Below are 11,555 nucleotides of genomic sequence, written 5' to 3'. Positions count from 1 at the left end.
TTCTTGTTTTTCATCCCCCCAAAAAGAAAAATTTTCCTTTTTCCATTTTTAGGGACAATAAAGCAATTTGCCTAATTCTCTTATAATCAATATTGCATGAAATTAGGTTTCCCTGTTTTTCACATTTCTTCATTTCTTTTCTAACCACTTCGGTTCAGTGAATTTAAGAAGGGAGGGGGTGAAATTATTACATCAATTTATAATTTACTTTTTTTCCTTTTCCTTTTTTTTTGTAAAAATTATTATTGCGTTACGAAATCTTGTTAACGATATAAAATTTATGGCAGACAAATAAATAAATAAATAAAAGAATCGACGTTGTAAAATTTGTTCATCATTTCACACAAACTAAAATTAACAATTTTTTTTTTTTTGTAATATAATAAATATTCGATACGGTAGAAAATAATTCCATAAATAAATTTTATTAATTAAAAAGAAGAAAAAGAAAAAGAAGAAGAAACAACATTTTTTTTTTTTTTTTTTACCTCACCATGGTGATTCGTTATTTTTCTCTCAATGGTCTCTTTTCTTTATACGCTTTCTTTGATGCCAGTTTCAACTTTTTGAATAATCGGAGAAATTTGCTTTCTAGACATTCTGATATTGGATTGACTAAAAAGTCTCAAATATTTTATTTTGTGGTCTGTTATTTCTTTCAATCCTAATGAGGGATTGTCAAAATTTAATAACGCCTCAACGATTTTATCAGAAAATATGTGTTGGGTAGAAAAAACGGCCAAATCTTTATCGACTGTATCTCCATTTATTTTAACTCCCATCATCATCATCACCGATGAGTGATTTCTAGTTTTCAAAAAGTTAAGTAATATTTCTTCAACATAGGGCCTTTTCAAAAAATCTTCAACAAGCATTGGTAATCCACATACTGGTATCCCTTCGATTATTTTCATATCCTTTCTAAGTATTTGCGATTCTGAGAGTCCTACAACTTGAGTTTTAGCATATATTAAATCTTGAAATAATCTATTTCTATCTACAGATATTTTTCTTTCCAATGATGATATCACTTGTCTGTCAGAATCTGTTGTTTTACCAGCTTCTGGAGAAAAATTGAATGTGTCTAATAAAATCGGTCCTAAAATTAAATAAAAAAATTATTTGGTTTTTTTAAATGAATTTTGAAATGTCATCGAATTCGCATTAAAATTAATACTCAAATATTTTACCATATAAAAGGTGACAAATTTGAAATGTTAACAGGTGAGGGCTTCTTTGAAGAATTTTTTTAGCAATAAGGGTGCAACAGGAACCAACAGGTTCAATAGTTACATCAATGTTACTCGTATTCAAATCAGGAACAACAGGTCTATGATCGATTATCTCGACAACAGACGAGGAAAGTTCTTGATCGGCAGGACTTAAAGTTTGATGATCGACCAATGTAAGATCAAGAACTCCAGCTTTTTGTAACTTTATTAAATTAAAATTTTCCCTAAAAACAAAAATATTTTAACAATCGCTATGAATATTTTAAGTACATACATTTAACACATATTTATAACTTTTAAATAACCTTATTTCATTCACTTACTTGTTTACTTTTGTCAATACATTATCTAATGAAATGGCGTGGAGTCTTAAATAAAAAATAACTTCTGTCTTGAGAAGTAAATCTTCGTGAGAAACATTAAGGATGGGTAAAACTTCGCAATTACGAACTCCTTTCTGTTTATTTTCGTGAAATGTTATGTAAGCATAAACCAACGCCGATATAGCAGAATCCAAATCGCACGATTCATTTCCTAATATAACTTTAACTTTATTATAATAACATGGATTCTGTAACAAGTTTCGGTATACTTTGTGGCACTCTTGCAAATATTTATTCATATTGGTTTCTGATTAAAATAATTTTACTAATACTAAGTAATTTTAACATTAAACATTATTGAGGCATTATACAAAAATTAATTTGGGTTTAGCAAAGCTGATTTATACAATGTTTTTATAAACTTTAAAAAAAGAATTACTTTAAATTTAAAGCAAAACATGTGAAGAAAAAAAAACACGTTATTTATTTTTTTTTGTTTTTCATTAATCTGTTGCCACGTTTGAATTGTAATTTTTTTCATTTTTTTTTTTTTTATAAAATTATGTTTTTTTTTAAATTTCCTTTAATTAGTGTACATTTGATTATTTAATAATAATGGGTGACTTTAATGCATTTACACCAACCAAAGCTAAAGGTAATATTGAGTCGGTAGTCAAATTTTGGCAGATATATTGAAAAAACATGAGGTCATAACCCCATGTTAAGAGTTTACATTTGCAATTTTTTTTTTTTTTTTTTGGATTTCAGCTATATTGACTGAAATGATAGAAGCAATTAATATACCGGAAAATGCATCTAAACTGGAACAAGCTAAAACAAATGCTGGAAACGACATGATCAAAATGATGCAATTTGTTTTTCCAATAATGGTTCAAATTCAAATGGAAGTTATTAAAAAATATGGTTTTCCCGATGGCAGAGATGGAATGGTTCAGTTTTTACAACTTATAAGGAATATTGAAAGAGAAAATAAAGAAGTGGCTGAACTTCATGGACAAATAAAAACTCATTTAATGCCACCAGTAAATTTAAATACTGAGGCATCGCTTTAAATCAATTTTTTTTTTTTTTTTTACTTACAATCGTGTAAAAATTTATATAATTTATAATTTTTATTTACAAAACTAATTTATTTTTTCTTATATAATTTATTCATATTAACAATTATTATGTAAATATATACAAGTTTTAATTTATTTACAATTTTTTGATCAAGATTATGTGTTGCCATTATGACAAATTTTTTTTATAATTAACCTTAATAAAGGAATTTTTTTTATTTATTTATATTTAACAAAATTGGCCGATTGTTATTTACATGTTATTCCCATATTTTTCACATTCCATATTGAAAAATATTTTCCATTCCATCATTTATAAATTTATTAATAAGTCAACAATGTTTATATATCAGTACAATTATTTAATTCAAAAGTTTCCCGATATATATAATTATTTAAAAACCTTATTAAAGTTTCTTTTATAAAATCTATACATCATACATAATGCGATTAATCCTAATGTCTTATTATCATCCCAATAATTTACATTCCCTTTGACAATAAATAAACCAAAGAATAAAAATAAATATTTGTACTGTTTAAAAATTAATTATTTTTATAATTTGATTTAAATAATACTTGAAATAGTTAATAATTAAACGTTACTTTACTGCACATAACCTTATGTAGGCACTTTTTTATTAATCTCAATAATTATGCTTTAATTAAAAATTTGAATTATTTTCAATGCCCCAATTTTTTTTTTTTTTTTTTTTTACTATAAATTAGTAAATAATTTTTTATATATTTATGAATTGGCAAATAAATATACTATTATTATTATTATTATTTTTTTTTTTTTTTTTTAAGAATCGAAAATTCCGACAGCAAGCATTAAATTCCTTCTGGTAAAATGTAAAGATAAAATCGGCGAACTTTTTGTCGCGTAGGAACGTAGTAAATAATTTTCGCTATTGTTCTTAATGTCTGGATTATGAGAAACGTTTACATCCTCCAGACTAATTTCTTCCCCCAATTTTGTAAAATCCCAAATTTTTACAGTGCAATCTAAAGAACCTAAAGTGAAGAAAAAAAAAAATTATTATACCGTGCCGATAAAAACAAGGTGAATTCGAAAAGGTTTCGATCGTACCTGAAGTTAAAAGATTTCCATCGCGACTAAAACAGAGAGCGTATATGGTACTTGAATGACCGGATAAAGATGCTAATAAATGTCCATGTGCTAAATCCCAAAGCATAATTTTAAAATCACTTCCAGCCGATGCCAGAAATCGTCCCTCAACCGAAAATGCTAACGAATAAATTTGACCTTTGTGACCGGTCATTAATCTAACCTGGGTTCCAGTAACATTATCCCATAACCTTACGGTTCGATCACTTGATCCGGTGGCAATGTAATTTGAATTTGGATGAAATTGAACACACTGTAAAAACAAATGTCACCCTCACATTGAAATTAAAAAAAACTGAATATGAATCAATTTAGCCTTTTAAACTTTTTTCACTATCGGCTTACATCGACATCAGAAAAATGACCGGTAAATATTCTTAAAGGCTGGTGTTGATCCGTCACCCAGAGTCTGGCAGTTCTGTCATGACTAGCAGATGCAAAATAGTAACCGTGAGGAGAAAATTTGACATCCCAAATGGGAAATGTATGACCTTTATAACTTACTAGGCACGTCCATAACTGTAAACTCCATAATCGAACTGAATAAAAAACAAACAACAGTTTTTTTATGTTAATTACTTAATTATTAAAAATAAAAAATAAATAAATAAACAGGATAAGAAAAAAAAGATCATACTTGTTGCATCTTCTGAACACGACAATAAAAGAGTTCTGTCAGGACTAAAAGAAAGTTTGTACACCGGTCCACTGTGTCCGCATAAAGACCTGACATTCGTTGATTTGTCGTCCATCATTCTAACTAAAACATCATCTGTAAAACATTACAATATTTAAATTTATAAATAATAAAATATAAATTTTATTGTAGGTAACAAAATGCCATTTGCATTTATATAAACTAAATAAATATAACAAGTTACATTACCAGCTTCTCTGTCTATATCTTGTAAAGCTTCTGCCGATTTCATGGCTTTTAATTTTTGAGGAGTTAAACTCCAAATTTTTATTATCGAATCAGTAAAACCAACACCGAGCAAACTTGAATCTTCACATATTTCTGCACATGTAACTGTAGAATTTGCATTCAATAAAGTATACATACACACAGATGGTAAGGCATCTGGACCTAATGTAACTCTTTTCGATGCTTCCCTAAGAGCTTTTATTTTTTCAAGTTTGTCAGCATCTTTCCTATAATTAAATTAATAAATAGTTTCTTACAAAAGTAAAATTTTAAAATTTACTAAATAAAAGTTATTACATACAATTCAGGTAATGGCATTCTATCTAATGGTGGTGCATTTGGATCGGTTTTAGTTTTTTTTGAAAAAAGAGGATCTTTTTTACTTTTTTTCTTTTTCGGTTTATCACCATCTCCACTTTCACCTTCAACTTCCTCCTCTTCTGCAGGAATAAATTGAAGATCTGGTTCCTTTAGCAAACCATAATAAACCTTGGCTTTATTATCTTGCCTGGTAGCCTCTCCGACAACTGCTCCAGCAGTCGCATCTATTTGTGCTTTGTTTCGAGCAACTCCTTCATACATATCAAAATATAAATGCTCTTGAATAATATTAAGTACTACACTGTGCTTTTTTTCTAATAAATGTCTTTTAAGAAGTGATAATGTATCTCTAGACATTCTAATAATAAATTCACTTGATCTGAAATTTATGAAATAACAAAATTAAAATTAATTGCCTTGTTTTTTTTGAAACTAAATGACAAGGTTAGTTACAAAATAGCAAAATTTAGTTTTCTAAAATTAAGTTTTGCAAATTATCTTACTTAAAAGTATCGGTTAATTCGTTTCCCTTCATTTGATCTTTTTTAGTTACATATGACAATTTTCTTAAATCATCTTGATAATAATCTTCTTGATCACATTTGAATCTATTCATAAATTTAATAGCTTCATCTTCGTGATTATTATAAACAAGCTCTAAATACATATGTACAAATACTGGATACAATATAGTTCCTAATTCATGCTTATATATATCTAGAGAATTTTCTATGAAATTTTTTAAGTCCACATAAACACTTTCATAAATTTTTGGATCTCCTTCGCTTTTATACGCTGATAAAACACTACTAACTTCAGATTCATTTTGACCAAGTTCATGGGTACCCGGTACCGTGAGATCAATGTTAGTTTCTTTTTTCAATATATCTTCGGTTGCCTATAAAAAATTTCAAAATTACTTCAGAAAATTATTGTACTGCTCAAAAATAAATTAAATAATGCTCACTCAAAACGCTTTGGCAAAAAAAAGCCGGGAGCATCACATGTAAACAAACAAATTTTTACGCAATATACTAACCTTTAAATTGTACTTTCTAAGTAATTGTAATAAAGCTAAAATGGTAGCTTTGTCAGGTTTATCTGGAAGCTGCTCTTCCGGATTTACTTGATTCATAATGAATAAGTTAATCAAAAAAAAATCAAATAAATAAATAAAAACATTTATAAGATGTGTGTGTTTAAGTTTTGTGAAGTCAGTACTTGAAATCGTAATTTCCCTGCACTAAAAGTGTCAATAGCCAACATTTATGTTATCAACGTACATCCATTTTTTGAATTCAGTTTACTTTTTGTACGTTGTTGAACACGTGATTCCGCTACAGCACTTATATTTTTAAAAAAAAATTTTTTTTGTTCATTTTTATAAAAATGGCAGATTTATTGCATTCTCAAAATTCGGTTCTTGTTGACGGTGTATCGGTTTCGGAATTTATTAAAAACGGAGAAGGATTCACGTACAACGACTTCATTATTTTACCAGGTTACATAGACTTTTCGGCTAAAGATGTAGACTTAACTTCTCCTTTTACTAAAAATATCAATCTTAAATTACCGTTGGTATCCTCACCTATGGATACCGTTACCGAATCAGAAATGGCGATAGCAATGGCTTTATGCGGGGGAATCGGAATAATTCATCATAATTGTACCCCCGATAAGCAAGCCAAAGAAGTAATTAAAGTAAAAAAATATAAACAGGGATTTATTAGGAATCCTGTTGTCATGAGCCCTGACAATACAGTAGCGGATGTTTTCAAGGTGAAAAGGGATCAAGGGTTTTGTGGAGTACCAATAACTCATAATGGAAAATTAGGAGGTAAATTGGTTGGTATTGTCACATCAAGAGATGTTGATTTCTTAAATGAAACTCAATCTCATAGCATGAAACTAGAGTCTGTAATGACAAAATTTGAAGATTTAGTGACTGCTAAGGCTGGTGTGACATTAGAACAAGCTAATAAAATATTAGAAAAGTCTAAAAAAGCTAAATTGCCCATTGTCAATGACAATAGTGAATTAGTTGCATTAATGGCAAGAACAGATTTAAAAAAGAATAGAAGTTTTCCAAATGCGAGTAAAGATGAAAACAAACAGTTGCTTGTCGGAGCTGCCATCGGAACAAGAGAGGAAGATTTATACAGGTTAAAAGGCTTAATACAAGCAGGTGTTGATGCTGTTGTTCTTGACTCATCACAAGGAAACTCAGTTTATCAAATAAAAATGATTCATGAAATTAAAAAAGCATATCCTAATTTGCAAGTTGTGGGAGGTAATGTAGTAACTGCTGCCCAAGCCAAAAGTCTTATCGATGCAGGAGTTGATGGATTAAGGGTTGGAATGGGTAGTGGAAGTATTTGCATAACGCAAGAAGTTATGGCTGTGGGCAGAGCTCAAGCTACTGCAGTGCACAAAGTATCAGAATATGCAAGGCTGTACAATGTTCCTGTTGTTGCCGATGGAGGTATTTCATCGACAGGCTCAATAGTCAAAGCCCTGTCACTGGGAGCATCGTCGGTAATGATGGGATCATTATTAGCGGGAACTTCAGAAGCTCCCGGTGAATATTTTTTCTCGGACGGGGTAAGACTTAAAAAATACAGAGGAATGGGTAGCATAGAAGCGATGAACACGAAAGAAAGCTCGGGTTCCGCTTCGAGCAGGTATTTCCACAACGAAATGGATAATTTGAAAGTTGCTCAGGGCGTGAGCGGTGCCATAGTCGACAAAGGATCAGTTTTGAAATATTTACAATATTTACAAACCGGAATGAAACACAGTTTTCAAGACATTGGAGCCAAAAGTGTTACTATTCTTAGAAACATGGCGCAGTCGGGAGTTCTCAGAGTTGAAAAAAGGACTCCGTCAGCTCAGATGGAGGGAAGCGTTCACGGTTTATTTTCCTACGAGAAAATGTTATTTTAATACCAAATATATTATTTTATATTTAATGCAGTAAAAGAAAAAAATAAACAAAAAAAAAGAAAAGAAAAAGGGTTTTTAATATAAAAAAAAAGAAAGAAAAACGTTAACAAATTTTTTTTTTACAATTAAAATTTGTTTATTTATAATCACGATATATATATATATATAAATAATTAGTATATTATTATTATTATTATTAATATTATTTCGGGTAATTTAACGGGGGATTTATCGTTTTTGTGCCTTTGAAAATAATCGTCTTATGTCTCAAAAAATAAAAATAAAAAAAAAAATAAAAATTATTGACGTGTATAAAACAAATTATATATACACACATACTTATATATACATAAATATTTATTTATTTATTAATTAATTGATTAATTGATTGCAATGGGATTTTCTATATATTATTTATTATCTATATATTAACGTTATATTCAAAACTATGACGTAGTAACGTAAATTTTTTCGTATGTTTTTTCCCGCGCGAAAAAAATTTTTTTAAAATTTTTATGAAGAAGAAGAAGAAAATTCAATCAACGTAATTACCAATTTAAAGAATAATTTTATTCTTACGAAAATTTATAATATTATTATTATTATTGTTTTTTAACGAAATAAAAAATCAAGAAAAATTTGATTTTACGAAAAAAAAACAAGTCAATAAATGAAATAAAAAAAATGAAATAATAATAATAATAATAATAATAAATGAAATGGATTTTTTTTATTGATTCGAATTTAAATTGAAATCATTATAAGAAGTGATAATAAATGATGATAAAATTTTTTTTTTTTTTAGTAAAATGTTATTAAAAAATAAATTTTTATGTTAATAACAATATATATATAAATATATAAATATATGATTTTAAATGAAAAATAATTTTCTGTTTTTCTGTTTTTTCCTGTTTTCTTTTTATGAGTATCGATGTCTACGGTTATCATTAATAATGATAATAATAGGGAAAAAAGAATTTAAATGGTTTTGTTTGTTTGTTTGTTTGTTTGTATTCAAGTGGGAAAATAAATAATTAAATAAATAAAAGAAATGCATTTGACCGTGCAAAAAATAACACTAACTAACTAACTAAAGTGTTAAATATTCGAAATGTTAGTGTCAAATGTCACGCGGATTTTTTTTTTTATAAACCGGTCAAAAAAAAAAAAAAAAAAATTATAAAATGTCACGCAGGGGATTAATAATATAATAATATTATTCATGATAAAATTTTTTTTTTTTTTTTTTTTTTTTTATAGGGAAAAAAAATTAATGAAATTCTCATTGACGACGAAAATTTTTAAATGAAAAACTTTTGCAATTTTCCTTTTTTTTTTAATTTATATATTAAATTGCATAAAAATGCATAATAAATTTTTCTTTTTATTAATAAAAATTATTTATGCATTTGCTCAATTTTAAAAAAATTTTTTTTAAAAATAACCGAAATCGGGTCAAAACGACAACTTTACAAAAAAAAAAAAAATTTAAGGATTTTATTACGTAATTTTATATTTATTGATTTTTTTTTTTTAAATCGAAACTTTTGATACGTTTTTTCTTTTTTTTCGAAAACTTTTTCCTTTTTTCCTTTTTTTAAATAATAATAATAATAATAATAATAATAATAATAATAATAATAATAATATAAATAATAATAAACTATGTGGGACGGCCCACATTCTTCGGAAAATACTTTATAAATAGCACTACCGAAATTCGAGTATTTGTCCCTAAGGAATCGGGTAGAAACCTGGGATAAATGCTTAAAAACCCCGACAAATAAGAGCCTTCTTGTCGTGTTTAAGAGTGATAATAATAATAATAATAACACGATAAAATTATACTTTAAGAAATTTAATAAAACTTTTCTAAATAGTAATTAAAAAGCACGAAATGAAAGAAATAAATTTTGACGACGCTTTTCCGCTTTCTCTTTCTCCTCCTCCTCCTCCTTCTCCCTCCCTCCTTTCCCCCATTAAATTAAATTAAATATTTAAAAATTATAACGAATTTTAAAATGATACAAAAGGGCGTTAATTCATTAACAAAACTAATCCTACAGAAATTTTCAAATGGGTGATGAAAAGAAATAAAAAGAAAATCTGGCATTTGAATGGAAAAAAGAAAAAAATTCCAAGGAGAAGAAAAATCTCGAATCGATAAATTTTTTTACTCCCCTCAAAAAAGAAAATGATAATATTTCTAAAAATATTGATGATGATATTGATGATGATGATGATAACGATAATTTTATCTAAAGAATTTTCCTTCTTTTTCTAATAACAAGCTGATTACAATGATTACTTTTTTTTTTTTTTATTCGGCCGCCAATTAAATTTTAATGGTAAAATGTAAATTTTTTTTTTTTATTAAAAGAAAATTAATATCAAAATTTAAAATCATTATTATTATTATTATCACATTTACAAGATAATAATAATAATAATAATAATAATAATAATAATAATAAAATTGCGATTTTTTTTTTCCACGGTCGTCAACCAGTTTCGAATTTTCTTCTTTTTTTTTTTTTTATATAACAAATAAAATGATTTTTGTTTAATTTGTTTCAGGTACACACACAACAGGATGATTTACTTAATTTATTACTAATTAATCACTCGTAATTAAATTTCACGGTCATTTCGTTAAACCAAAAAAAAAATATTACGTAATAAATTCCAGTAAAAAAAAAAAAAATCTTATTCGATTTCGATTATTTTAAAAAAATTTCGTGAGAGAAAAAAGAAAAAAAAGGAAAAATCAGTGAATGTAAAATTTTACCTAAGGTTTAAAAATTGAAATGATTATTTAATTAATTAATCGTACCTGTCATCGTGGCATCAGACATCCCTTTTGACACGTCAGAAAATACTTAAATCCACGTTTTCTTTTTTTTCTACCATCGGGTTCGATCATTTCGGTAAATGTTTTTCCAATAATTTTTTTTTTTTTTTCAATTCAATTAAAGTTTTTTCCTTTGTTTCCTTTTTTTTATGGTTTCCTCTATCCCTCTTAATTACTGCAAATAAAAAAAAAATTAAATTAAATTAAAATTTATCGTGGGAAAAAAAGTGAAAAAAAAAAGGGAAGAGTAGGGATGATGGCGTAATAACATGAGAAATTTTTGAAAACCGTCAACTTTTATACGTTAATAATTTTCATAAGAAATTATTTCTTAATTGTCGCGCCTGAAATCTTATATATGTAAAAGATAGGGCGAAAAAAAGAAAATAAAAATAAAAAAGTTTTATATATATATACGCTCACACGCACACGCACACGCACACACACACACAAGTATTGTGAAATCAAATGTGTTAGATATTATGTTGACGACATTGAACTGATGTACAACTTTGTAATGTTTTTTTTTTTTTTTTTTTTTTTTTTAAAATTTAAATAAATTCAAATTGAGTAAAAATAAAATAATTTACGCACAAGTCATTGAAACAGTAGCAAGAATTTTAAACCTAAAAAAAACCTAAAAAAAAAAACGGACATAAAATAAAAAAAAAAAAAAAAAAATTTATTTATTTATTTATTTAGCACACAAAGATATAAATTTTAATTTTTTTTTTTTTTTTTTA

General features: G+C 26.8%; 4 protein-coding genes across 4 annotated transcripts; 2 read left to right on the top strand and 2 right to left on the bottom strand.

Moving 5' to 3' along the window:
• Positions 1–533: 533 nt before the first annotated feature.
• Positions 534–1,854, bottom strand: Phum_PHUM147650 (uncharacterized protein; the record flags this gene model as incomplete). The annotated part of the gene is made up of 3 exons (XM_002424664.1): positions 534–1,099; positions 1,191–1,456; positions 1,556–1,854. The coding sequence occupies 3 exons, from the start codon at positions 1,852–1,854 to the stop codon at positions 534–536; spliced, it is 1,131 nt and encodes a 376-aa protein (XP_002424709.1).
• A 316-nt stretch (positions 1,855–2,170) lies between these two features.
• Positions 2,171–2,628, top strand: Phum_PHUM147640 (uncharacterized protein; the record flags this gene model as incomplete). The annotated part of the gene is made up of 2 exons (XM_002424663.1): positions 2,171–2,210; positions 2,324–2,628. 2 exons carry the CDS (start codon positions 2,171–2,173, stop codon positions 2,626–2,628), a joined length of 345 nt encoding a protein of 114 aa, XP_002424708.1.
• An 843-nt stretch (positions 2,629–3,471) lies between these two features.
• On the bottom strand, positions 3,472–6,150 carry Phum_PHUM147630 (transcription initiation factor TFIID subunit, putative; the record flags this gene model as incomplete). Its single annotated transcript, XM_002424662.1, has 9 exons — positions 3,472–3,564; positions 3,587–3,654; positions 3,731–4,022; positions 4,115–4,308; positions 4,407–4,541; positions 4,656–4,921; positions 4,996–5,394; positions 5,519–5,913; positions 6,055–6,150. 9 exons carry the CDS (start codon positions 6,148–6,150, stop codon positions 3,472–3,474), a joined length of 1,938 nt encoding a protein of 645 aa, XP_002424707.1.
• A 54-nt stretch (positions 6,151–6,204) lies between these two features.
• Phum_PHUM147620 (Inosine-5'-monophosphate dehydrogenase, putative) lies at positions 6,205–7,958 on the top strand (the record flags this gene model as incomplete). The annotated part of the gene is made up of 2 exons (XM_002424661.1): positions 6,205–6,232; positions 6,412–7,958. 2 exons carry the CDS (start codon positions 6,205–6,207, stop codon positions 7,956–7,958), a joined length of 1,575 nt encoding a protein of 524 aa, XP_002424706.1.
• Positions 7,959–11,555: the final 3,597 nt, after the last annotated feature.

This window comes from Pediculus humanus, genomic scaffold (assembly GCF_000006295.1).
Source record: "Pediculus humanus corporis 1103172107488 genomic scaffold, whole genome shotgun sequence".
In the NCBI taxonomy this organism is placed as follows: domain Eukaryota; kingdom Metazoa; phylum Arthropoda; class Insecta; order Psocodea; family Pediculidae; genus Pediculus; species Pediculus humanus.
The sequence above is the reverse complement of the archived record's forward strand: the minus strand, read 5'-3'. Positions and strand labels throughout refer to the sequence as shown.